This window comes from Callionymus lyra, chromosome 4 (genome assembly GCF_982586985.1).
Source record: "Callionymus lyra chromosome 4, fCalLyr1.hap1.1, whole genome shotgun sequence".
Taxonomy (NCBI): domain Eukaryota; kingdom Metazoa; phylum Chordata; class Actinopteri; order Syngnathiformes; family Callionymidae; genus Callionymus; species Callionymus lyra.
In genome coordinates this window covers 32031553-32058465 of record NC_141821.1, presented here as the reverse complement: position 1 = coordinate 32058465, position 26913 = coordinate 32031553, and the positions used below count along the sequence as shown (strand labels likewise).

At 40.0% G+C, this 26913-nt stretch overlaps 3 protein-coding genes across 4 annotated transcripts; 1 reads left to right on the top strand and 2 right to left on the bottom strand.

The window, feature by feature from the left end:
• Nucleotides 1-986: 986 nt before the first annotated feature.
• Nucleotides 987-8509, top strand: tyms (thymidylate synthetase). Its single transcript, XM_087788238.1, has 7 exons — nucleotides 987-1232; nucleotides 1554-1627; nucleotides 2220-2394; nucleotides 2551-2652; nucleotides 2976-3151; nucleotides 7783-7854; nucleotides 8005-8509. Exons 1-7 carry the CDS (start codon nucleotides 1025-1027, stop codon nucleotides 8140-8142), a joined length of 945 nt encoding a protein of 314 aa, XP_087644364.1. The 5' UTR covers nucleotides 987-1024; the 3' UTR covers nucleotides 8143-8509.
• On the bottom strand, nucleotides 8164-11822 carry enosf1 (enolase superfamily member 1). Of its 2 annotated transcripts, XM_087788236.1 has the most exons (15): nucleotides 11728-11822; nucleotides 11569-11671; nucleotides 10919-11034; nucleotides 10760-10846; nucleotides 10668-10694; nucleotides 10528-10600; nucleotides 10379-10417; nucleotides 10229-10311; nucleotides 10050-10172; nucleotides 9798-9932; nucleotides 9573-9614; nucleotides 9375-9504; nucleotides 8702-8801; nucleotides 8566-8647; nucleotides 8164-8452 (listed from the first exon to the last, which is right to left on the bottom strand). In XM_087788236.1, the coding sequence occupies exons 1-15, from the start codon at nucleotides 11806-11808 to the stop codon at nucleotides 8360-8362; spliced, it is 1314 nt and encodes a 437-aa protein (XP_087644362.1). In that variant the 5' UTR covers nucleotides 11809-11822; the 3' UTR covers nucleotides 8164-8359. The 2 variants fall into 2 exon arrangements, with proteins under 2 accessions (XP_087644362.1, XP_087644363.1); XM_087788237.1 differs by lacking the exon at nucleotides 11569-11671 and having other exon boundaries at nucleotides 11728-11815.
• Nucleotides 11823-13771: 1949 nt separating this feature from the next.
• On the bottom strand, nucleotides 13772-26913 carry LOC148082597 (tyrosine-protein kinase yes-like). Its single transcript, XM_087789834.1, has 12 exons — nucleotides 26545-26913; nucleotides 20267-20570; nucleotides 18741-18840; nucleotides 18336-18434; nucleotides 18154-18257; nucleotides 17940-18089; nucleotides 17440-17595; nucleotides 16759-16938; nucleotides 16553-16629; nucleotides 16228-16381; nucleotides 15106-15237; nucleotides 13772-14652 (listed from the first exon to the last, which is right to left on the bottom strand). Exons 2-12 carry the CDS (start codon nucleotides 20556-20558, stop codon nucleotides 14444-14446), a joined length of 1653 nt encoding a protein of 550 aa, XP_087645960.1. The 5' UTR covers nucleotides 20559-20570; nucleotides 26545-26913; the 3' UTR covers nucleotides 13772-14443.

Genomic DNA, 26913 nt, shown 5'->3' with positions numbered 1-26913 from the left:
AAGTTGCAAACACTGCTGAGTGAATCCTATCAAATATAATTTGCAGACACAATTATTTTCTTTTTCATCTTTTTATTTCACCCACAGGAGCCTGGAGACTTCCATGTAATATTTAAGTTGCAAATAAATTCACAATAGAAATTGTGTGTATGTGTTATCATTAAAATAAAATCGTTTTATCACCGGCACCACTGTGTTGTGTTTCACTTCTTCAGTACTAAGATAGATAGAGAGGTTCGGTTTCATCAGAAATTGGGGGAATTATTTTTGAGCAGTCAAACCATTGTGTTGTTGACGCATGTCAAGATTGCAATAAAGAGAAATCAACTCGAAAACCAGCACAAATGTATTTAAATAGAACATTAGCTTTCTTTAACCAGATCATATCATGTCAATATTGTGCTTTCGAATTGAGCTGCAAATGCGCTAGAATAATGGTTACAACATGCAGAACTATCTGCTGTCTGCCTATGAACAATTTAACAAGTAACAGTTTGGTGATGATCAAAACCAGTTTAAAATTAAACAAGGGGGTGAAATATTACCTCTTAACATACCGAAAATAAAATTTGATAAATTCTCTATTTATAATTTACCTTTACTTCTAATCTTTTTCTTAATTATTATTATTTATTTATTTATTTTGCTCTTCTTTGGAAATGGTGACACCTAGTGTTGCTCTTAATTTTTTTGAAAACATTTATATTTTCTTTTTTTGCTTTATATAGTTTATACAAAAGTATGCATGATTATGTTAAATATATATTTTAGTTTATCTTTATAAAGCTTGCTAATAGGTGATTGTTTTGAGACCGTTGTGTCTCCTTACTTTCTTGTTGGCGCCTGAACGAACCGAACAGGATGTCGCGATACTTGGAGACGAGACTATGTTGATTGGCTGTTCGCTTACGAAAGATGGGCTGGACTAATTTGAAATTGCCGGGTTTTGTTTTGTTGTCGTTACTTTTCAGTCGTAAATAGGTGAACGAGGTCCTCGTAAGAGTCGCAGAGCGCACCTTGTAAAATGCTTGCAACTTCTGAAATCTCTCTCCAGAAGGTTCCAGAGATGACGACAAATGAGGAGCGGAAATGCAGTTCTGGTCTTTTCTGTGATGAACTTGGGTACCTGAACCAGGTCCAGTACATTCTGGATCACGGCCACACGAAGGGGGACAGAACCGGGACTGGGGTCATCTCAGTGTTCGGAAGTCAAGCTCGGTACAGCCTGCGTGGTAAGAACGAATTTTACATGCATATTGTTGATCAAAACAAACGATTAATAAAACAATTTCAAAATGCTACAGCGTCAGTAAAGCAATGCACTGGGCACGTCACAAAATATATTGACAACAAACTATTTAAGGAAGAAGGGATTTCGGTAAAAATCTGGCTTTTTTTTATTTACCTATTTAACAACAATATATCCATTTATAATTATAATAAATGTTTTAATTCGTCTTCACTGGGACTGTGTAAAAAGGTTTGAAATAGCAGCTTTTCAAGTTTAGCCTGTTCAATAGTAGTGTATTTGCAATAATCTTGTTTTCTTAAAGATCAATTTCCCTTGTTGACGACAAAGAAGGTGTTCTGGAAAGGAATTCTGGAGGAGTTGCTCTGGTTTATAAAGGTGGGCTTCATTTGATACTTTTGCTTCGAGCAAGATGTTCATTTTCAAGAAAAAAAAACGCAGATGGATACAAGGATGATGAATTATGTTTTAATATCTGTTTGTTTATTTACACAATGGATGCTTTGGTTTTAAGGAAATATCCAACTGTCAAATCTAGAAAGACACCAGTGAGTGAAGTTGTCAGTTTTCAATATAACTTAATTCATAATGGGTTAATTCTTCTAGAGCTGTTGAGAATCTGATGAAAACAAAAAGGAAGCCAGTTTGTCCTGATAGTTAACGATATTCACAAATTAACTTTAAATATTCAATCATGAAATTATAATATTAAAAATAACCTGATGTTTGTAGAGTACACAGTACTATAAGAAAAGCTGTTTTAGTCCATACATATCCCATTACAACTTCTCTGCAATCATTTTTAAATACTAATGCTATGGTAGATAGTGTTGTAAAGGTGCTTCACTCATTGTGCTCATATTGACAAACAATTCTGATAATTTATTCTGTAGAAATGACATGTGCTCATCTGACTTTGTCTTGGGGACTACATGTTTCAACAAAATGACTATAAATAATGTTTTTGCAGGGATCGACAAATTCTAAAGAGCTCTCTGAAAAAGGGGTGAAGATTTGGGATGCCAACGGTTCAAGGAGCTTCCTGGACAAGTGTGGTTTCACAGACAGAGAAGAGGGTGACCTGGGACCCGTGTATGGATTCCAGTGGAGGCATTTTGGGGCAGAATATACTAACATGCATGCAGGTATGAACACAAATGCATTGGAACAGAATTTATAATGCCGGATGTAGAGTTTTAAACTACAGCTCTGACTTCAACTCTTTTTTACCCTTAAAAATACTAAAATGAGACTTCAGCACCACTAGAGTATAGAAAAAACTAAATTGAGAATTTTCTCAGATTACACCGGACAAGGTGTGGACCAGCTGCAGAATGTCATTGAAACCATCAAAAAGAATCCAGAGGACAGAAGGATCATCATGTGTGCATGGAATCTTAAAGGTATGCCTCAACCTATTAAGTTCTTAAATCAGCAGGAATGTTATAAAACTTGAAAAACAAAAAGACAAACTGTGACGATGACAAGACTTGAAAGAGTAGATTCCTAATAATGGTGCACAATAAACATCTGCTACTCGTTGGAGTCATTGAATCTGCTTCCAACATGTATGAAAAAAAATTAAGAAACCAGTTTGATAATTGGTATCTACCTTATTCTTCCTGTCAAAACTGCTTTTTATGGTTTAAAACAGGTCATTATCCTCACCTCAAACTGGTTTGATTTACGCGTGTGCTTGAAATCTTAACCTCTGCTGTATCCGCAGACTTGCCCCTGATGGCTCTGCCTCCGTGCCACGCTCTCTGTCAGTTCTACGTGTGCGACGGCGAGCTTTCGTGTCAGCTGTACCAGCGCTCGGGCGACATGGGTCTGGGTGTGCCCTTCAACGTGGCCAGCTATGCCCTCCTCACATACATGATCGCTCACGTCACGGGGCTGAAGGTGAGAATCTTATGACATCCCATGGGCTTCCTAGAACCTCCGCTTCCGGTGAGCCTTTGATCGGCCTGAAAGTAAGCTCCTGCAATAATTGCCAAAAACAGTCGTTTTAACAACTACTTGTCCTGATATTATCCGGAGAGGAAGAGTTTATTCATCTGAACGAACTCTGTCCAGTAGGGAGCGCTGTCCTGGGGAAGCCTCGCCTCTCTGGTCGTGGGGGTGGTCTTGCTACTGTTTTTAGGGAGAGTTGTTCTTGCAAAGTGATTCAGACACAGGAATTCACTTCTTTTGAGTCTCAGATGAACTTGGTTGGTTCTACAAGACCTTTCTATTGTGTGTCAATCTACCGCCCGCCTGGTCCTGCGGCGGTGTTCTTGAAAGACTTTAGTGACTTCTTATCTTCCATTATTCAGATGGAATCTGTTCTTATTCTTGGAGACTTTAATCTTCATGTTGATGACGTCACATCTTGTTCTGCTAAAGAACTTTTAACTTTAACAGAAGCCTTTAATTTTGAGCAACATGTTTCCCACTCATCAAAAAGGCCACATTTTAGACTTAGTTTTTACTCTTGGCCTGGCCATTTCTAATGTATCTGTATATGATGTCCATCTGAGTGATCATTCTCTTGTATTGTTTAACCTGGACTTCATCCCTGAACCTAAGCCTTTGAAAGTTAGGTCTCAGAGGCGTGTCATCTCAGCCGATACTGCAGACAGTTTTTCTGCTATGTTTGACCGTCTTTCCTTTGATGACTGCCCAGACGTGGACAGTTTGATTCACTGTTTCACTGGTCATTGTGTTGAAATACTGGATCAAGTGGCACCTGTTAAATCGAACTTGAAAATTCAGAAAAAAAGGTGCCCTTGGACAAATGAAGATCTCCTGAGTCTGAAGAGACTTTGTCGAAAGACTGAGCATCTCTGGAAGTCCACTAAACTTGAGGTACATAGACTTCACCTCAGGGATCTGATGACTTCTTACAATGAGATGGTAGAAACTGCTAGATCTGATTACATCAGAAAACTGGTAGCAGCAAATAGGAATAACCCCAAAGTTTTGTTTGACACGATTAATTCTCTCGTGTCTCCTGCTCCTCAAATCACGCCTGTCTTCTGTGAAGCTGACAGCAATGCATTGTTGAGATTTTTCATTGACAAAATTAAATTGATCAAAGAGAAAATCTCTCCCCCTTTGTTTGGAACCCCTACTGTCTCTGAGCCCCTCTCCTCCTCTTGGTCCTCCTTCACTGCTGTATCTTTGGGTGATATTTCGGCACTAGTGAACAAGATGAAACCCTCCTCTTTCTCAGATGACGTCCTTCCTTGTAGGCTTTTTATCAAAGTATTTGATGTAATTGGCTCCTGGGTTACCAATATGGTGAACCTCTCCCTTTCCACAGGGGTTTTTCCCAATGCATTTAAACATGCCATTGTGGAGCCTCTGCTCAAAAAACCAGGCTTAGACCCAACTGACCTCAGTAATTTCAGGCCTATTTCTAAGCTCCCTTTCTTGTCCAAGATCTTGGAGAAGGTGGTGTCTGAGCAGCTGTCTTTGTTCCTGGATCAGAGCGACATCCATGAGAAGTTTCAGTCTGGCTTCCGTAAACATCACTTTACGGAGACAGCTTTATTGAAAGTGTCCAGTGACATCATGATGTCGGATGTCTCTGGTAAATCCACCGTTCTGGTTCTCTTGGATCTGTCCTCAGCCTTTACAGTTGATCACCAGATCCTGCTGAGAAGACTGAGGGATGAAGTGGGACTGTCTGGGTCTGTGTTAGAATGGTTCTCATCTTACCTTTCTGGGCGCAGTTTTAGTGTATCTGCCAATCAAATGAGGTCTGAATCGGCAGGTCTGTTGTGTGGAGTCCCTCAAGGTTCTGTTCTGGGTCCTTTATTGTTTTTACTGTACTTGATTCCCCTCGGTAAAATCATTCAGAGATTTCCTGATGTTTCTTATCACATTTTTGCTGATGACATCCAGCTCTACTGCTCTTTTGATCCAACTGAGCCCCAAAGGCTGAACAGCTTAGTCAATTGTTTGCTAGAAATCAAACAATGGCTGAGTGAAAACACTCTACAGCTAAATGTGGACAAAACTGAAACACTGGTGATTGCTCCTGATGATATGGTTCCAGGGTTGAGTCAGTACTTGGGCGACTTAGGTCAGTCTTTCAAACTGAGCCTGAGAAACCTGGGTGTTGTATTTGATAAAGACATGTCTCTTGTTCAACACTGCAGAAAACTGACCAGAAACTGTTTCCTTCAACTGAGAAAAATCTCTAAACTTAGGAAAATGTTGTCGGAACATGATCTGGAGCTTGTAATCCATGCGTTTGTTTCTTCACGTCTGGACTATTGTAACAGTTTTTTTTCATGTCTTAACAAGAAGGAGCTGTCTCGCCTGCAGTTGATTCAGAACTCTGCAGCGAGAATTCTAACCCGCTCAAGTAGAAGAACTCGCATTTCTCAGATCCTAAAACTCTTCACTGGCTTCCAGTTTCTTTCAGGATCAACTTTAAAATTCTGGTTCTTACTTTCAGAGCTATTCATTGTCAGGCTCCTCCTTACATCAGTGATCTGATCCAGCCTTACACCCCAGCTCGGGCTCTGAGGTCTGTGGATCAGAATCTACTTATGGTTCCACGCACACGACTCAGTACCAGAGGAGAGAAATCTTTTCAGGCTGTTGCTCCTAAGCTTTGGAACAATCTTCCTCTCTCTTTGCACTTGATGGAGTCGACTGACTCCTTTAAGAAACATCTTAAGACGTTTCTATTTGTTCAGGCTTTTCCTTGATTTTCTGGAACTCCTGTGTTGTTCTCAGTATTATCTTGATTTTTAAAGTGTATATACTTTTTTGAGTATTGTTTTGATTGTTTAAGCGCTTTGTGACCCTGGTCTGGAAAAGCGCTATATAAATAAATATTACTTACTTACTTACTTACTAGTGAACAAGAGGAAACCCTCCTCTTGCTCAGATGACGTCCTTCCTTGTAGGCTTTTTATCAAAGTATTTGATGCAATTGGCCCCTGGGTTACCAATATGGTGAACCTCTCCCTTTCCACAGGGGTTTTTACCAATGAATTTAAACATACCATTGTGGAGCCTCTGCTCAAAAAACCAGGCTTAGACCCAACTGACCTCAGTAATTTCAGGCCTATTTCTAAGCTCCCTTTCTTGTCCAATATCTTGGAGATGGTGGTGTCTGAGCAGCTGTCTTTGTTCCTGGATCAGAGCGACATCCATGAGAAGTTTCAGTCCGGCTTCCGTAAACATCACTCTATGGAGACGGCTTTATTGAAAGTGTCCAGTGACATCATGATGTCGTCTGACTCGGGTAAATCCACTGTTCTGGTTCTCTTGGATCTGTCCTCAGCCTTTACAGTTGATCACCAGATCCCGCTGAGAAGACTGAGGGATGAAGTGGGACTGTCTGGGTCTGTGTTACAGTGGTTCTCGTCATACCTTTCTGGACGCAGTTTTAGTGTATCTGCCAATAAAATGAGGTCTGAATCGGCAGATCTGTTGTGTGGGGTCCCTCAAGGTTCTGTTCTGGGTCCTTTATTGTTTTTGCTGTACTGGATTCCCCTCGGTAAAATCATTCGTAGATTTCCTGATGTTTCTTATCACATTTTTGCTGATGACATTCAGCTCTACTGCTCTTTTGATCCAACTGAGCCCCAGAAGCTGAACAGCTTAGTCAATTGTTTGCTAGAAATCAAACAATGGCTGAGTGAAAACACTCTACACCTAATGTGGACAAAACTGAAACTCTGGTGATTGCTCATGATAAGGTTCCAGGGTTGAGTCAGTACTTGGGTGACTTAGGTCAGTCTGTCAAACTGAGCCTGAGAAACCTGGGTGTTGTATTCGATAAAGACATGTCTCTTGTTCAACACTGCAGAAAACTGACCAGAAACTGTTTCCTTCAACTGAGAAAAATCTCTAAACTTAGGAAAATGTTATCGGAACATGATCTGGATCTTATAATCCATGCGTTTGTTTCTTCTCGTCTGGACTATTGTAACGGTTTGTTTTCATGTCTTAACAAGAAGGAGCTGTCTCGCCTGCAGTTGATTCAGAACTCTGCAGCGAGAATTCTAACCCGCTCAAGTAGAAGAACTCACATTTCTCCGATCCTTAAAACTCTTCACTGGCTTCCAGTTTCTTTTAGGATCAACTTTAAAATTCTGGTTCTTACTTTCGGAGCTATTCATGGTCAGGCTCCTCCTTATATCACTGATCTGATCCAGCCTTACACCCCAGCTCGGGCTCTGAGGTCTGTGGATCATAATCTACTTATGGTTCCACGGACACGGTTCAGAACCAGAGGAGAGAAATCTTTTCAGGCTGTTGCTCCTAAGCTTTGGAACGATCTTCCTCTCTCTTTGCGCTTGATGGAGTCTACTGACTCCTTTAAGAAACATCTTAAGACGTTTCTATTTGTTCAGGCTTTTCCTTGATTTTCTGGAACTCCTGTTGTGTTCTCAGTTTTATCTTGATCTTTAAAATATATACTTTATTGAATATTGTTTTGATTGTTTAAGCGCTTTGTGACCCTGGTTTAGAAAAGCGCTATACAAATAAGAATTACTTACTTACTTCCTCGTGTCTTATGTCCTCAGCCTGGAGACTTCGTGCACACACTGGGTGACGCGCACGTCTATCTCAACCACGTGGAACCTCTCAAAGAACAGGTTAGTAGATCTTAATCATTGAATAATTGTTACTTTACTGAGAGTGGCAGCCAACTTCACCAACTAATATTACAATGTTTTATAATTAATCTTTACTCTAAAATTGGACACCTTGCAGAAATTCTTTTTTAAAACGTTTAACCTTTGCAGCTCCAGAGGAAAGTTCGCCCATTTCCAAAGATGAAAATCCTGAGAACTGTGACAAACATCGACGACTTCCGTGCAGAAGATTTTGAAATCTGTGACTACAACCCACATCCTGCTATCAAGATGCAAATGGCTGTTTGAGTTTACATCACCACCATCATGGCAGATGTCAACATGCTTTTATTTAATACTCAAAATGAGCTGAGCTGAAAATATTATTTAATTCTCAATCACAAAAATAAAAAAGCTGTTGTAATGTTTTTTTTTAGTGCAAATGCACTATTTGAATTGTTGTAAAGGTATCACTTTTAATTAAAGTTTATACCTCTAACCATATTAACGGACACATAAATTGTAATCAGTTCTTCATGAGCAGTTTCCAAACATCACCGTCGGGAAAGCTATGTCTCTCCACTGATGTTTCCAGCATCTCACAGGAATAACCATGATCCTGCAACAAGGTCAAAACATTACCTTTGTCATTAAAAAAATCTTCCACAGAAACTCATCTAAAGGTTTTTTTTTCTTGACTTTTGAATCAAATGTTTGGTTGAAAAATCATACCTTGGGGGGCATGTAATGTGCGTCCTGAATCACCACCGGACTGCAGAAGTGCTCGTGGAGATGATCCACATACTCGCACATGCTGAAATAGACGCCAATCATTAACTCATCTTCACATTCCTGAGCTCCTACGCACCGATCCCTGAGACTGGCTGAAACACAGATGTAGTCGAAGAGAATCAGGTGCTGGACAAGCTCACATAGGCCGACTCCTCCTGCGTGAGGACACACAGGCACTAGAAGGATACAAATGTTTGTCAGTGACACCTGCGACTCAGATGAGAAAGTAACTGACCAAGATAGGGCTGTAGTTCAACACTTATTTGAGTTGCCTTAAAACAGGTGATTTAAGGACATCTGCCGGGCATAACGTGTCACTACAGAAGAAAATCAGACTAGTTTGGAATTTTTATTTTATGTGATTTATAATTAACGTTTATGCATAACGCTTTGCAGCAACACATGAAGCCTTATTTACACGATTTCCACAGATCCAACCTTTGAATTATTTTTCTCAAAAAAAAGAAGAATGTAAAACGCACAAGGTTTGTGGATTACTGCCACCCTATCAAACCAAAGCACAAAAGCAGTGCATTGTGGTTTTTAAGGCTGTAAAGTGAGCACTCGATCACACTCGATCCCATCTCTGTGCTCTGGATTGTGGAGTTTAGAATTATGCTCAACTAGCGTCCCCTAGTGGTCATATAGCAAACACTCTCAGTGAACTGATTTAAGACTTAAATCTGTTCCTGGGCATCACTGCCAAGAACACAAGCCACAGTGAGTGATTTTGAATGAGTTCACCTCACCCTTGAACTTGTGAGCCATGAGCAGCACCGCCAGGTTCTCGTTGACGCTGGCCAGCCGACAGCTGTCGATCTGGACGAACTGCAGAGCAGACGCCTGCAGGAACTGCTTGAACATGACTCTGTTGTGACACTGGAGAGACAAAACGCAGCTCTACTAGAACACGGTCCATTTCTCTTGAGCCAGACCACAACTCTCACCTGCTCCCCTGACGCCACACCAATCCCAAGTGGAGCCAATGCCTGAAACAAAGAAGTGTCAACAACAGTAACACTAGTGTACACAGTATATTTAAGTAAGTAAGTAAGTAATTTATATGTATAGAGCGCTTTTCCAGACCAGGGTCACAAAGTGCTTAAACAATCAAAACAATACTCAATAAAATATATACTTAAAAGGAAAGATAAGATATTTGTATTTTTTACTCTGGAGATAGCAGCGTGACCCAAGATGTCATCTGGAGATGTGGGCTCTTCGATCCAGAGAGGTTTGAACTCGGCCAAGCTCTTAACCCAACTGATGGCCTCGTCCACATCCCACCTCTGGTTGGCGTCGATCATCTAACAGAATTTTTTTTTTTTTACAGACAGAGATAAAACAAATGTGTTACACTCTGGCAGAGCAAATGTTATCCGACTCAAACACTGCTGCTTTATGTTGCAAACCACAAATCTCACCAGAGCGTTATCAGGTCCGATCATTTGTCGCACAAGTCTACATCTGCGTACGTCGTCCTGCAGATCAGCTCCGACCTTCACTTTAAACTTAGTCCAGCCGGACGCCAGGGCATCTGTGCAAAGCTTCAGACGGACAAACTTAAACTCAATACCTGCGTCAAACATATAACTGGAGACACCTGTCGGAGATGCTGGTCCGAGTATCCAATCCAAGCACAGGAAGTAGTGTAGGCAGGGTAGCCTTTCAAGAGCATCTCCTCCTCTGCCCAGTCATTTAGAATATTAAGAAATGTTTGATGGTTTACGACCTATTAAACTAACTTACTCACCTCGCTTTTGCTTTCCTTCCCGGGCTTTCATTAGAAGTTCTAAAATTCAACAAGGTAAAGATAATCTTTTCACAAGAATAGTTACAAAGTTCTGTGCTTCTCCCACAGGAATAAGATTCTTTAAAATGATCATTATTGCCTTAACTCACCCACAGCCTCCTCCTCTGTCAACACATCAGTGATGTATCTGAAGTCAATACAAGAAACAAGAGTCCTTGGTTCCTGAAAAAAATAATTAAACAGCACAATAAATATCCATAGATATTCAATTAAATGTGTAAGCACTCACCATGTCCACAAGCATCTTCCAAAGTGGCTATGTTAACCAAAGAAAGAACAAGTCATTTTTTAGTAATGATTCTCAAAGTCTTTGAGTTGTACCTTGCCCTCCACTCTCGCCCAGAGGTCCCACACAGCATTCAGGACAGCAGCCGTCGCCAGGTGGATCACACCTTTCTCTGGTCCCAACTGTTTCTCAAACGCAACTTCAGGTCAACCCATTTGAAGGAGAACGTTCAGTCGCGCCAACATTCTTCTCACCCATCTCATCTGGCCGTCGCTGGTCAGGAGGCGATAGAATCCACGGAAGTCACCGACAATTTCTTCTAAATATTTGCCGACAACTAGTCCTGCCAGAGCCTGAACAGCCGTCACAACTGCAGGATAGAAGCCACGTTCAGTGGATCTTAGTTCGACCTTATTTAAAAACATTCATTAAGTTAAAAAAAATGCTGCACATTCAGAGTGATTATGGGTTATTAGAGTTATTTTAGAGCCCAAATATGGTTTCTCACTTCTTGCATGACTCAAACCACACAACACCAGCAATGTTATTTTAAATTACCCCGGCTGAATATAAATAATGTAGACAAAAAAACATGAAGTTCCTGGCCTTGTTAATAAAAGGTTGCTTGTCATTAACTGGTTTGAAAGTAGATGTCTGCGCAGATGAGAGTCAAAAGAGTATTTAATTTAAATGTTAACTAGATAGATATATTTCCTTTATTAGTCCCACAAGGGGAAATTTAAAGTCAAATATATTGCCTTTTTTATATATATATTTTATAACAAATATTATTTAATTCCCCCCTTTGGTTTAATGCTACAAGTTACAGTTACTTTCCTCTGTAAAGCAGGAAAACTTTTCACATTTATTTTTTTCTTCAACGATTTATTGGCTAGAAAAATACCTATTTCAGTGCCTTTCCCCAGAGTGAAGGTGAGACCGAACCCCTTCAGCCCGCAGTCAGAGTCCAGAACTACATAGGCAGCAGAGTAGTCCGGGTCAGTGTGCTGCGGGTCATAGATCACGTGATTCCGGTCACTTTGTTGACACTTGACATTCTTACCATCGCATCAGAACCATGCTGCTCCAAGGATGTGGGGAACCTCACGTCCCGGACTGTCAAACTAGTGATTTTGAGCGGCATCCTCGGGAGGACAGTTGTCGCTGTCAGTCACGATCCACGAAGTCTGCAGGACCCGCCCCTCTATAGCGGTCTCTTCCGGTCTAGCCTGGAGGTCTGGGCGGAGCTAAACGTTTACCGTATGGATCTGAACTGTTGTTAACCTGACTATTGCCCTTCACCTCCTTCGAGATCAAACATGTTTTTCTCAGAGACACTGTCTTTAGTCAATGTTGACAAGACGAGGACAAAACGCAAGGAATTTGAGAATCATTTATGTTTTTTATTTAAATTAAAAAAAGGTTATGATGTTTATGAGTCTTTACTTCTTTAAGTAAGACTTGATATTTAAAACGCATTTTGATTTGATTTGTCTCACTGTTTACTCCAATGGTTTTTAAAAAAACAACAACATTCATTTACGCAAATAATGTTTCTTCAAGATTAATAAATTGGATGCGCAGTGTTTTTCATTTGTCCACAAGATGGTGCCATTACTACGTTTAATGATGCATTTATTAGTTCGATTAAGCCGCTGGAATCCAAACTTTTATTGTGACTGAAAATAAATAATGTCATTATTTATTCGTCTATACTTTATTGCTATTGTCTATGCCTGTAGTCAAGTCGTCAGTGGGCGGGGCTTACTTTAGGAGACTCCGCCCCAATCTCCAGGGTCAGTCTTCCAGAGAAATACTGCTTCATCGTTTGACACGCCTCAGTAAAACGACATACACAATAAAGAAAGATTCTGACATTCGGAAACCATATCAAAATTACAAAATAAAGAATTGAAGAGATAAAAGCTGCACCACTATATTCCAGTGCTGGCCTAAACATAATCAGAAAATAAATTTAATTTTAATTTTATTATTATTATTATTATTATTTATTATTGTTTATTTTTTATAAATATGTATTAAATTATTCCGTATAGTCTTTTCTCTTCATTTCATATCTTTCCTCTTCCTTGCGCAACTTGCGCACTGCTTCTGGGATTGTACGTTCATGTGAGAGCCTTTATCCAATCATATTTGAGCTGTCATGTGTTACCAGGAGAAATCTACCCAAGGCCTTCAGTCGTTTCAGAAGTGGCTCCTGTCCATTGAAATCAAAGGCAGCCGAAGTATTGTGTTAACCAATCCGCTTCAGTGTCTGTGTATCTGCGTATATGTGTGTGTGTTTTGCTGCAGTTTAAGAGAGACTAGGATGTTGATGACGCTTTGGTCTGGACTGTTGTGTCGATCATATTTGCAAGTTTCAACGAGACATAGCTGCTGATTAAATTCTAGCTGAGTGATATTTTGATATAATGTTGTATGATGTTGTGTTCATTTGATGATAGACGTCTTATTGACCTATAGCAGTACACGCTCAGATCCCTGTGGTGTATAAATAACCTTAAAGTAGTTATTGAGAGGTGCACCAATAGGCCACTGAAGGCCTATGTGTGAAATGCACAGCCCGCCACTGCTATATTCCAATTCTCTACATTTTTTTAAATTGTATGAGCAATTTACTTTCTAGGTTTGACTACAAGGATTGACTTTATGTCTTCTTTTCCACCATCTTTTGGTGGTTCAAGCTCTCAAATCAGACACCAAACTTATTTTTATTAAACAAGTGAAACCTCTAGGACTATATGAGAGCGACTATGAACATTTGAACCAAATTGCCTAAACAACTTAGACCTCTACGTGTTTGCCTTTGACGGATATAAAAAATAAAAAAAAAACGAAAAACAGCAGCTTCTGTCTTGCATGTTATCATGCCATTCATTGTATTAAGAGCCTTTTTTCGTTTTGTTAGCAAATGCACATAATACTAATAATTGATTGAATTGTGGATTATGGCAGTAGAGTTGGAGACACTTCTGTTTTCACAACAATAAAGTTTCGCTGTTTTAATATTGGAGGGAGCCAGAAACAAACAAACAAACAAAATAGTTCAGCTTTAACTGAATGATAGTGAGAGATGACAACAAAAATAAACGCAGTACTTTTATTTATAAAAACTGCTTCCACAGTCTGCCACTGGGGCCACGTTAGTACGATCTTATAAAAAGAGGAGTTATTGTCGCATACAAAGAATCACAACAAGAGTTATTCCCGTTTAAATACAGTCCTAATGAGTCCATACAGGAAGGTGCTTTATAAAAAGTCATATTGCTGTACAAAGAGAAGAGCTACGGTTGATTTAATAACACAAGAATCCACCGTTCAGTCACATTTGAGAAGGGGAACTGTTGCCACCACTCTATGGCTTCTTTCTGTTTCTAAAATGTTGGCCACAAGAAGTTAAAGGAGCAGCGCCCTCTCGGGGTTGATATGTGAAAGTCCAGCACTTGTAGAGGGTGATCACAGTGCAGTCTGGGAGCTGAAGGTGGGCTGTTCAGGATGTAAAGGGACACACAGGTAGAGAACAATGAAGACGACTGTCATCGAGGATGTACAAACAAGTTTAGAAACAGGAATCATATATTAATTACTGTCATTATTAAAGTGTTTCGTGTCACCAGTAGAGTTATAGTCGATGTGAGTTCAGCAGTTATGTTACACAAGTATGTTTTAAGTACATTCATTGTTTGTGTGGTACCATGAATCTGAAATGAGTGATGTTCACTAAAAACATGTCCAGCCCTAATACTCAGTTGAGGGCTCTATAGGTTCTCTCCGGGCTGGTACTGCGGCTCTGTGGCCGTGAAATAATCCTCCAGGAAGGACTGCAGGTATTCAAATGTGGGTCTCTCATCTGGGTCTTTCTTCCAGCAGAGCTTCATCATCTCATGCAGGGTTTCGGGGCAACCCTGGGGACACGGCATCCGGTACCCTCGCTCCACTTGCTCTAGGACTTCCCGATTCACCATGCCTGAGGAAGCATATCAAGACATCTCTGAAGTCATTGCTTGGACTGAGAGCATGACATGTTTCTTCATAATAGAAAAATGTATAGTTTGAAAGGTTTGATTTTCAGATATATATATTTTTTATATTTCTATTTAATATATAAATATATATATATATATATATATATTTATTTATTTTTTAAATATATGAAACCATGTATACTAAAAAAAGGTAAGAGCGACATAATTTAAATGTTTTTAAATAATTAAAAAATGAATGATATTAAATCCAAAGAAGATATTCAAACAACCTTATATTCAGAACAGAGGGAGAGGGGAAACAATTCTGCTCTGACAGCTGGTTATAAACAAGAGTGGTGTTCAACCTCGGGATCATCCCCCACCAGATGGCTTATCTGATCTGTGTGTAACTGGGTGTGTGTCGAACCGCATCTTTTCACCCACTGCAGTGTTACCTGGGTACGGCACTCTGCCTTTGGTGACCAGCTCTGTCATCAGGATCCCGAAGGACCAGGCGTCAGACTTGATGGTGAATTTTCCGTACAGGGCTGCCTCCGGCGCCGTCCACTTGATGGGGAATTTAGCTCCTGATGGAGAGAAGAGACTTTCTGAGTTCACTAGAGGGCGTTTGTGTCTAATTCGTTGTCATCCAGAAAAATCTGAGCACACAGTGACCCTGACAAAATTACTGTTTATCCCTTGTGGATTGAAACATTTTAGAAAATGTCTTCTCATTCAATATAATTGCAGCAGCAGGGTATCTGTCATCACTCAATCTGTTCGAAAACAGACGTTTATAAACACAAATATGCACAGAAATCCTGATATGATATCATAAAAAAATATTGAAATTTAAAGTGATACATATCACGGTTCACACAGTCTTGCTGTTTTTTATTTTTTGCACACGGTACTGCATATTTATATTCTAGCCAGCTGCAGTCAGGAGCAGCAGACCTCAATGTCATGATCGTGAACAGCAGATAAACTTCACAAGCACTCAGTGGCAGCACTAAAGACCGTAGCCACCTTACCTAAAACATTGAACTCCCATGATGCTTTCCTACACATTACTTTATCTTATGATAGCCTATTGGTCGCTACAATACTTTATTGAAATTCAACCTCTATGTTGCTATGTCAAAAGTAATCGATAGCTGTGATTGGTTTAGCTGGCAACAAGTGAAAAATGAAATGGTTACAACTTTGTGGATTTCCTTCAATGTGGCACGTAACCCCCACAATAAACAAGGACCACTCTATAGTGTACAATTGTTACATTAGTATATTTTAAAATAGCTCAATATTTAAAATCCACTTGAAAAATGTAACACCATGAACTCTCCCTTGATGCACCACGAATGTTTGCTTCATTACATGACATACAGTATATGACTACATCAAGGGATTACATTTTATTTTTTATAATCTTAACTGTCAAAGAGTGTTCTTAGAGAAATTAGAGGTTCAACACCTGGTGAAGATGTTTTTTATCTTCATTCTTAGCTTCTTTAAAGACTCGAAGACAAAGGCGACATTGTCCATCGTAGTAAAACGCAGTTTGTGTGTGTGCCCACCTTGTCTCGCCGTGTACTCATTGTCCTCTATCAACCGGGCTAGACCAAAGTCAGCGATTTTGCACACGAGATTTTCCCCGACCAGGATGTTGGCAGCACGCAGATCCCGGTGGATGTAGTTCATCCTCTCGATGAAGGCCATGCCGTCTGCGATCTAGAAAACGTTTTAAAAAAAGAAGCTTCAGAGTCAATAATTTTAGCTCCTGCAGCGTTCAGCCTCCTGTCAAGTTAAGAAAAATACAGAACAAACGTGTGCCAGATCAGATGTCTGTGTTTGTGCAAAACTTTAAATAGAAGCAACACAGAGGATTGTGATTGATCTCACCTGAGCAGCCATGTCCACCAGGATCGGAAGCTTCAGGAATTTTCCATCACCTTCTTTGAGGAAGTCAAGCAGGCTCCCTGTGGAACAGGAATGAATAAAAAAAGGTGAATATCATCTAAAGTGCATGTGTTACAATAAAACCAAGATATTTCAGGTTGGGGTTTTAAACAGAAACAAAATCCGACATAAACATCTACAACATGCACCTTTGGACATGTACTCCGTGACAATATAGATGGGCTCCTCAGACACGACAGCGTAAAGAGGCACCAGCTTGTCATGTCGAAGCTTCTTCATGATCTGGGCCTCTTGCAGGAAGGCCTCAGGTGACATGGTCCCTGTCTTCAGAGTCTTTATAGCCACTTTGGTGGTACTGTTCCACGTGCCTGCAGGGAAACATAACTATGCATTAAAAAGAAAGTGAAGAGATCAGAGCTTGGACTGTCTTCAAGTCATATTGTGGCAGCTAACTAGCGCACAACCACGCATACTTCTGCAAAAGAGACAGTTTTATACTTAAAATCTAATCTTCTGTACCACTACTAAAATAATTCATTGTTTTTGTCAGGGAACTGACGGAAAAAATGTTGTGACTAATGTCACATTGAAGTTTATGTATAAAATGTTGTATTGAGTGAAATGTTTCCTAAGGTCCCCCATTCAACTGATTGAAAATTCCTCAAAAACTGTTTCCTTGCCCATTATCATCATTTCCTCAATATATTATTAAAATATGCTCCAACCTTTTCAAGTTATTTTTGCTAACAAACAGACACAAGTGTATTCATTCAAGAAACAGAGAACGTAGATCTTAACAAATAGTAACTAATTGATTAAGAGAACAAAATGTGTTACGCTGTGGGACCTTTGCACTCTTTTCCACTTACCCATCCAGACCTCTCCGAAACAGCCCTGGCCCAGTTTGAGTTCAAGGCGCAGGGACTCTCGAGGGATCTCCCAGGCGTCTTTAGCAAGGCCTTGTGTTTGAGGTTTGACTGTGGGGCAGACGGTGGTGAGCCGGTGGCAAAGTCCATCAGCGTGTTCTGTGGTGAGAGTCAAGAGAAATGTTATTGATTCAGAGTCACGTATACCAGTGTGAATATTCTTGTGAATCTGTTATTGATTTCAAACATCTTGAGTTCAATGCCAAATGAAGAAGCTAAAAATCTCTATATATGTATGTGATCATTTTTTGGACTCTTCTACTATGCAAATGTTCGGTTAGTAATACCAACAATAGTACAAATAAATATTTAGAGGAACAGGATAAGCCAGACACAACAGGAATATATATAATAAATGGAGGTTTTGGCTAAACATGAGCTGTTTAAATTCTGTTGATTGTTGAGAGGTGAAAAAAGAGGTCGGGAAAGTGAAAAAGAAATACCTGTGTAGTGTTTGACGAGCTTCTGTAATGTGTCGAACTGAGCCCTTGTCGTGATGTAGTATCCACCGCTGTCCAGCTTTCGGATCTTGTAGTGTTTAACGTTGTCTCCTTTGGTTTCGTCCCAATCCCGAATGGACAGAGAGTACGCACCTGTGGTGAAAAACTTCATTTAGAAATGTGTCCTTTTGGGTGAAAATTTACGTCGTGATTCAACCTTTAGTGGTTTCACTTTCCCGCACAAGGAAAGTTCCTCGACTATTCCCAGGGTTGAGCAGCAACCGTTCTGCATCTTTACGTCCCATTTTCCCAAAATACCACCTGAGAAACAGAGCTGACTTGAGCACATGACTTGGAGATTCCCATTTGAAATAAAAGTAAAGGGAAATAAGTCCTTACTCTTCCGCTTGTATGGAGTCTGCAGGAGCCACATAATTGCTGGGAATGTAACCTTTCCTCCCTGTGTTGATAGAGCGAGCTTCCCACCAGTCTCCCTCTCTGCAACACAACAATCATTAAACTTAAATCTTACACTTGAAAAGTCAGATAAGACAGAAAAAAAAGACAATAAGAAATGGTTATTAACACATCGTTACATAAGAAATGTACTGTCAGATAAACTAGCACAATGATGCCTTCAGGTTAATGTCAGTGAACACATCATCTGCACAGTTATTTTTAGCACATATAATTCTCGTCATAAATGGATTTACCTCATCACTCATTTTTGGGTTAGTTGTGTCCCTACAGACAGATATCTTATGCTTGAGCTGAAAAAAAAAACTTCTTAATTGACACACTTACGTATTATTGATGATCTGGAAGCGATCTCCCTTTTTAAAGGATAGATCGTCCGACGTGCGAGCTTCATAGTCGTACAAGGCCACGAAGAACGTGACGCCACCTACAAAAAACACAGAAGTGGCATCACCAATCAAAATGTTTTCTAAAGGCAACATGGCTGTAGGTGAGCTGAGGAGGATAAAACTTATCATAAATGGATAAAGATCTTATCCCAACATTAGAAGAAAACTGTTTCATGGAATAAAAAAGCCAAAACCACTTAGTTCCATGAGGTTATTGTGTTATATCTGCTGAATTCCTCTTGCTGCCTCCTAATTTCACAAATAAACAGCAAAATATAAGGACTTGTCTTTGCTATAGAAAACTGGAAATGGTTGGGCATTTGTAACGTGCCTCTGGGTATGTAAACAAAAACAATGGCAACATTAGCTTCTGGCCAAATTCCCAGCCAGAGACACAGCAATAGCTTTGTCTCAAAGCTGGCTTAAAACCAACATCTCAATCCTCAGTTCACAAATGATAATCATCATGTGAACATTTTTGGTTTAAACCTTTTTAACCTTTTCCTACAACTCCTTCCAGTGCTTATAGCAAACATACCACCTATTGATGACCTATCTGTGTCCTGTTTCTGCCCATCTTCCTTACATTTGGATTCAATTCTAGTTAGCAACCAGTTCCTGCGTCATCCTCTTTTCATCACCTGAACCCCTGTAATCGACTTCATCTTCTGTCCCCAAATCCAAGTCTATCTATATCTATATTTAACACAATGTTTAATAGAAATACTTTAGGTATTTCACAGTATATGACCTCTAAACTATTTTAGAGAAGGAATATAAATTCAGAGTTTTAAACTACTTTTATAAAACAGGTCCTATTTTAGATGACAGTGATGGATAATCATAGTAGGTAAGTGGGTCTTTGACCTTCAACAGACTATTCTATAGAGCAGGGAAGATTTTTAATGCTGGAATTTTGTGGTTGACCTTGTCAAGTCTATGATAAGTGGTAGCTGTTAAATTGATCCTATCTTTCAGGAAGGTTTTCTTTAAGATCTGACCTGAATGGAGGCATTTCTAAACAGCCCTAACGTGAGTTTTCTGCTTCACAGAGTAAACAACACAAATATCTGTTGCCTCAAGCTGGACTACAACACAAAACCTCCGTCCTGTACAACATTGTTAAAGGTTAAACTAACACCATGAAAGGATTCCACTGTGTTGCTCACAGACGGATAATAATCATGACATAGATAATAACAATTCAGCACTAATCTTGTTTCCCCTGTTATACACAAAAAATATGTGGATGACGCCTTTAACTCCAACTGTGATCGGATAATCTGTCACAATGAAGGATTAGAGCCTAAACCCCACTTTAACACGAGTCACCTTAATAGTCTTTGGATCCTACTTATGCTGCTACAATTGAAAAAACACTGTGAACATGAAAACATGATGCATCTTATCTTAATGTACGTATGTCGTTATGAAACAATAAAGAACCATGAACATGCAACTTACTCGGGACAGCACCAGAGAAAGAGTTCGACACCGGCCCAGTGAAGGACGACGACGCCCCACCGAATGGAGTCATAGCAGACGAGGATCCACCAAAAGGCGTGATGGTGTGATTAAAGTTAGCTGTCCCAGAGAGCGAGCAAGACGAAGGGAGCTGATTCTGCTGCAGCTGAGTCGGCTCCGGCCCGTAATGGCCCACATGCTGAGTGGTGGCGCTCGGGTCGGAGTTGGGGATGTTCTCGGTGCGGTACTTCATGGAAGGGCCTTTGTCCTCTTTGCTCTTAATGCAGCCCATCCTGTAACCCTGCTGTGACAAAACACAAATCTGTCAGAATGAGAGCCGCCAGATGGGTGGAAGCACATCTGGAGCTTTGATGACGTGAGGTTTGATGAGTCCCCTGACCTGCTGGAACATTGCATAAACACAAATACTCATATCTGGATATTATCCCCTGAATATGTTTGTGATTGTTGTTGCAGTGTTGGATGATAAGCTCAGTCATCAAACAGACATATGAATGAATTCTTAATCCGCTTTTAGCCTTTTAAACTTCATCAGAAATACAAACACCATCAGATATCACGTGTGTTTATGGCATGTCTGTTATATCACTTAACGTAAACGAAAGCTTGACTACAATGAAGACATATGTTTGTGTGTTTTCCTATTTGCATTGTGGACATTCCTGCTCTGCAAGATCATTTAGCTGAGCTCTTCATTGGAAGCGTGAAGGGACAGAAAATGTGGTGACAATTAGATTCGCTTTTCCTAAACGAGTTAAGAGGTTGCAGTAGAGAGATTCAGAATGTGTCAGAGAAACTAAAACACTATTTAAGGAGGTGAAGCCAGTTGAAAATCTGCCCTTGATAGCTGCTCTGTGAGTGGTTACATGACCGTACCCCAATCACTATTTCAAGCAGGGGGCTCTTATTAGTATCACTATTAAACTGAGGGCAGATTTGATGCTTCGCAAGTCCAAATTGTACCACTTAGAACTCTGTGTCACAGAGCCTTCCATGACATACAGCATTTTTTTGTCTTCTTTTTATATGTGTAACAAATAGGAATTAAATGAATAAACAATCTTTCTAAAACATGATTGATCTATCTTCACCCAACATCTACAGCGTAAAGGAATTCAAGTAGAGCAGTTTCCCAGGATAATACTTTTAGTTTTCTACTGGGTCGCCCTTGTTCTGTATAAACTGCGGTTTTATCAATGTATAAGTCATCCATCAAACGGCTAGAACACCCTTTCAGCGTGTGACACATATACACAGTAGAGTGAGGTAACCTGGCTGCTTACTAACAAAAGAAACGTGTACTAATTACAGCATCTACTGCCCCGAGGAGAATGAAGTGACCTAGAAGGGTCCATCACACGCTAGAATGAGAAGACCCCCATACAGTAGCACTTACAATAATGAAGTTGAAGATGAGTTCATATTATACTCCTTTCTTTACTGCCTATTCCTGGTCTCTACTTTTTACAAACACATCAACACCATGAGTCCAGTTTTATGAAGATTTCTGCCTCAAAGACAGTTGTCGTGTGTGATACAGCTAAAGCCTCCCTGAGTCCTACTACATATGAGATAGGATGAATTATTATTAGGCTTTGGATTTCAATAGTGAATGTAAGAGTTCTTTATCTACACAATGATATTAAGAGATGCAGGATTGGTGTAGTCAGACAACAAGCAGCTACTCTTTTCACATGCTTTGAACTCTACAGCTTCAGGGCTCCAGACCAACTTTTTGACATTGACGCGTTTATTTTCAGCTAACAGCTTAGTTCTGCAGCCATTATCTATGTGCAATCTTAATTTGTGATTGGTGCACCGTGTGACCGTGACCCTCAAAATTCTGGTGGCATGGGCACCTGATTCGGGCGCACTCTGGAGCCCTGCGCTTAGACCATAATGTGACCTCCAAGAAACGCTCTAGAAGAAGCAATAAAAACCGGTGGACGAGAACATTCACAGGTGAAAACTGTTTCTGGAAACAAGCTTTAAGGTCAAAGGTCCAATCAATATGGCTGTTGAAAAATGAAATATAGAGAGGCCGCTGTAAGTTCTGCATACATTAATTGCAGGAGAGATGTTGGAGACGGTAGCGTAAAGAAATGGCTTTAACAAAAATACGAAAAAGCTATTATAAAAGGAAAAGCAATAAAGTGTGGTAACCTCCGTTTTAACGCTGTATTTTGGGCGCCGTTCTCAAAAAGCAATTATATTTTTTCAATCTATGTGTGTTGTTTAATATAACAGCTTGTACTTCTTTCTAAAACACATATCAAGTCAAAAGAGCCAAATGGTAAGTCTGACAAATCCCAACTATTTGTTCATCCAGACTAGAATGACAGGGTGTATTTCTGAATATCTTAGAATGAACAATATACTCCAGACATAATAATTCTGAAAAGACTTTTATGATTGACTCTTAACATTTGGGCTTAAAGCAGGTTAATACGCATAAAGCCCTCAAAGCAAACAATAGACTCATTTGCTTCTGTGTCCTCGGCTGCCGTGATAAGTTTGACCTTCTCCTTTCTTATCAGTGACCCAGCAGTGATGCCCTTCCACCATGAGAACTTACAGCCGGGCTACTGAATACTGATAAGACAGAGGCGTACTAGCTAATGTTATTCGACAGTCGAGCAGAGTCAATTATTCTGTCAATAATGGTTTAGCACTTCACAAGACACTTTCCTTAATTATTCCAGATTGTCAGACAAACGAAGTTACGTTTTATTTCCAACTATTGAGGAATATTCCTCTTAATCATCAAAGTAAATTAAAATTATAATAGTTCACCCTTGATGTGAGCACCTTGACGTGCCAGAAAATCTCTTTCATCTCTTTTTTTATTGTCTCCTTCATTCTGGACCTGGTCCATAAAGAAGTGACTAGGTCTCATCTAGGTGTGACTTGGTTACATAGGTGCTAATGTACACCAACTACGGTTGTTCTCCTGCATCTTGGAGGATGTATCGTTTCACTTGATACTCATTCAGGTCATCATATACCAACATTCTGTTTTTGCTCCAGAGAGTTGGATCAAACTGAGATTCAGTGTTAATGGCATGAAAACCAAGATCACTTAAAATGTATGTTGAATATATTGCGGTAAACTGGTATTCAAAAAAAGGTTCTGATAACCTTGTGTAAATGACGCAGTGCAACATGAGCAGATTCCATGATGTTGTTTCAGTTAAAGCAGCCTTTGATAACATTCTAATGTAAAATGTTTTATTGTGACTCACAAACTACCTATTTCTTTCTCCAGTGCTCTTAACATGGCAACTTTTATGAGACAACCAGCCCCATAGGTCTAGTAGTGTCTAACCAAACAGCTTATACATCAGTAACTAAGTAAGTAAGTAATTTATATTTATGGAGTGCTTTTCCAGACCAGGGTCACAAAGCGCTTAAGCAATCAAAACAATACTCAATAAAATATATACTTAAGAGGTCAGGATAACAGCGAGACAAAAACAGCCTGCACGAATAAAAATGTCTTGAGATGTTTCTTGAAGGAGTCAGTAGATCCATCAAACACAGAGGGAGAGGAAGATCGTTCCAAAGCTTAGGAGCAGCAGCCTGGAAGGATTTCTCTCCTCTCGTCCGGAACCGTGTACGAGGAACCATCAGTAGATTCTGATCCACAGACCTCAGAGCCTGAGCTGGGGTGTAAGGCTGGATCAGATCACCGATGGTAGTTCCATTTATTTCCACTTAGCTTCTGTACTGAAACATCCAAGAAGAGAAAACTGGAAACCGTATTGTAAAGACGGACACGTTTTTTTTCAAGAAGAGTGTACTAACCGTGCATATTTACAATGGTTTGAATCTGTGTCTGTTCATCCGATGATACTTAAGTTATGATTTATCTTTACATTTCAACAGAGGCTGTCTGCATATTTATCTGGACAAGAAAAAAAACATATAGTCAGAGGTAAAAAAGGAAAACAATAGTAGCATTATTATTTGCACTTTTATTGAAATCATAACCCTATTGTTATAGTGACATGTTTTCAATGGTTGGGTAAAAACCAAATAAATACCTTGGAGTACTCAAGTGCTCTGTTTTGTAGCAAAACATGTCTGTTATAAATGTCAAAAATTAATTAACCCCCCCCTTAATAATGCAATAATACGGGAATAGTATGAAAGAAAATGTATGTATGTTTGCGCATTCAGGAGTGTTTTTAGATGCTCGTGAAGTAAGTAAGTAGCACGATTTAAGAATTAAGAAGGAACCATTAATGACAGTTGGCTCCTAATGTCATATAGTTTGACGCCCTGATGATTTTTAACTAAATTCCAAGTTTCAGTTTAAATGGTTTAACATGCACAGAAAACCACAGGGAGTGCAATAACATCTATCTACCTCCAGACTGGTTCAAACAGCAACTGAACTTCCAGCCGGGCTGACATTTGTTGAAGGGGTGAACTTATTCCATCCGTCATCTGTCAGTTTGAGTGAAAAGCTGCCCTGCGTCTGTCTAGACCACTGTGAGCAGCTGACACTCACCCTGGGAGGGTCCCGGTAGCAACTTCCGATTCACAACAGATGCTGCCTGCCACCTTCCATTGCATTCCTCTCACTGGGAAAAGGTCATCTGAAGACGGGATAGTAGGAAGTGACTTTCAACTGAACCGACGGCAACGATTCTGAGCAGTCAAATACTCCATGAATGATCTGTTTCTATTTTAAGGTGGCAAAGCGGAATTTATGTAGGAGGAAGGGTGAGCAAGAGTCTGTTGGAAATCTAGGTCACAAAGTTTGAAGAATGTGTAGAGATATCATTAAGAACTTACTCTGAAATACAGTGGGTCCACCATGTTAAAAGTCACTCTCAGCATAGTTATGGGTTTGATTATGGAACAGATGGTTGGGGAGAAGTTCTGGAGAAGTAGTACAGAGACGACCTAAATATGTCACGTCACTAAGTTTTTATTCGACTCACGTGATGTCATTATTTGACCTTATCACGCTTTCTGTGTCACATTTAATCAAGTCCACAGAATTGAATGCTCAGCTGGGGTCAAAGAGCTTTGAGTCCAGATCGTTCTGATCAAGACAAAACGGAGAACGACAAACGTATGTTTGGCAACACTGAATTTAATTTCATGTCAGCGGCACTTATCTAGATTGCTGGCTATCCCAGTCTCGGTGGATTACCCTAAATTTAGACCCCACGGTTCATAGCAGAAGAAATAAATCCTCATGGGACGATGTTGCGTTTCCTTTATCACAAGCAGTGTTAGCATACATTATCAGACTTCATCTTGACAACTTTTTTTGTTTTCATAAACTCAAGAAAGTACTTTATATTCATGGATTTGGACAAGTGATGTGTGGATTATTTCATATATATCCGTTGATTGTAATGGTATCCATTTAAAGTTTTTAAAGTGAACCTTATTCTGCCACATCCTGTCTCATGTCCTTATGTTTTAAGTCACCAACTTGGATCAAAGTGTGACAATAAAATAAAAAGGGTTAGAATGAATCTAAAAAAAAAGGATTTGAAATTCACATTAGAATTCAATGTCTGCCAGGAACACCTGGACCTCCATTAATGGTTATTATGACAGCACAGAGCAAAATAGAAAAACGATATATCCAATTAAAAATGACCATTTAAAATAAATGGTTGATCAGTTTTTTGTCAGACATTGAAAGCCAGGTAGAATGTTACAACGCCATCTTCATGTCTTAACCAGATGATAGAACTCCATTTTATTCCTATATTATCTGTTGACTTCATTCATAATGACCTATAAATATTGTCAAATAATTTGATTATATGATGTTAAATAATAAAAAGATGAGGACTGTTAATTACACATCAATGTTGCGTTGTTATAATTTATATTGGTAAATATTTTGTATTTAACACCATGAAAGAGACATACAAGGACTGAAGGATTCAGTCAATAGTTGAAGCATATTCGGTGAGAAAATGACTTAATTTAATATTTTTACTTGACCCAGAAGAAATATGTTGGCTATTCTCGTGCACATCCTCAGAAGTGTGGGTCAAACTCTGATATCCATTTTTAAAATGACGAGTAAACAGACAACATTCCCGGTTCATTCTGATCCATGTTATTTAACTGGAGTCCTGCTGAAATGCCTCCTTCTCGCCCTGAACCCTGAAGAACATTCTGTTACTTAAAAATCCATTCAGCATGTTCTCCTGACAGCTGCTTCTCTTTGTCACGGAGGCCCATCCTCGCCCACAAAGACCCACTTTCCTCTGGACCCTCACCTTCACGAACCCTCCTTCTTCTGCGTGTCCCTCGGTTCTGGTTCCGTCCTCAGTACTCGCGCTCCGTCCAGACGGCCTTCATGGTGACGCGCCAGACTCACCGGCTGCTCGGGCTTTAACTCAGGGTTCTGGTCCGGACCCACGAAGATGGAGCAGCATTTTCTGAAGGATATCCGAGCGAGTCCACTTCTCAGACGCGTCTACTTCCCTCCACTGGACTGGGAGCCTCTCGCCAACATGGCCGACCGGAGCAGCGGTAGCTGAGGATCGACATCCAGACCAGACCGCGGTGTTTGTTGAGGGAGGCCCGCCCGCTGCCGCTCACACACTCACATCCTCGCAGGAGAACCGGAGCAGGACTGGAGGAGA

What these genes read in the sequence shown, in the direction of transcription:
- tyms (XM_087788238.1), top strand. Translation starts at nt 1,025, where the DNA reads ATGCTTGCAACTTCTGAAATCTCTCTCCAGAAGGTTCCAGAGATGACG. An exon ending in CTCACGTCACGGGGCTGAAG is followed by an intron (nt 3,152 to 7,782) that starts GTGAGAATCTTA and finishes TTATGTCCTCAG; the next exon opens with CCTGGAGACTTCGTGCACAC. An exon ending in TGGAACCTCTCAAAGAACAG is followed by an intron (nt 7,855 to 8,004) that starts GTTAGTAGATCT and finishes TAACCTTTGCAG; the next exon opens with CTCCAGAGGAAAGTTCGCCC.
- enosf1 (XM_087788236.1), bottom strand. Translation starts at nt 11,808, where the DNA reads ATGCCGCTCAAAATCACTAGTTTGACAGTCCGGGACGTGAGGTTCCCC. An exon ending in GGGGAAAGGCACTGAAATAG is followed by an intron (nt 11,035 to 11,568) that starts GTATTTTTCTAG and finishes TCTATCCTGCAG; the next exon opens with TTGTGACGGCTGTTCAGGCT. An exon ending in CGGACCAGCATCTCCGACAG is followed by an intron (nt 10,173 to 10,228) that starts GTGTCTCCAGTT and finishes GTCCGTCTGAAG; the next exon opens with CTTTGCACAGATGCCCTGGC.
- LOC148082597 (XM_087789834.1), bottom strand. Translation starts at nt 20,558, where the DNA reads ATGGGCTGCATTAAGAGCAAAGAGGACAAAGGCCCTTCCATGAAGTAC. An exon ending in GACTCCATACAAGCGGAAGA is followed by an intron (nt 18,258 to 18,335) that starts GTAAGGACTTAT and finishes TCTGTTTCTCAG; the next exon opens with GTGGTATTTTGGGAAAATGG. An exon ending in CACGGAGTACATGTCCAAAG is followed by an intron (nt 16,630 to 16,758) that starts GTGCATGTTGTA and finishes CCTGTTCCACAG; the next exon opens with GGAGCCTGCTTGACTTCCTC.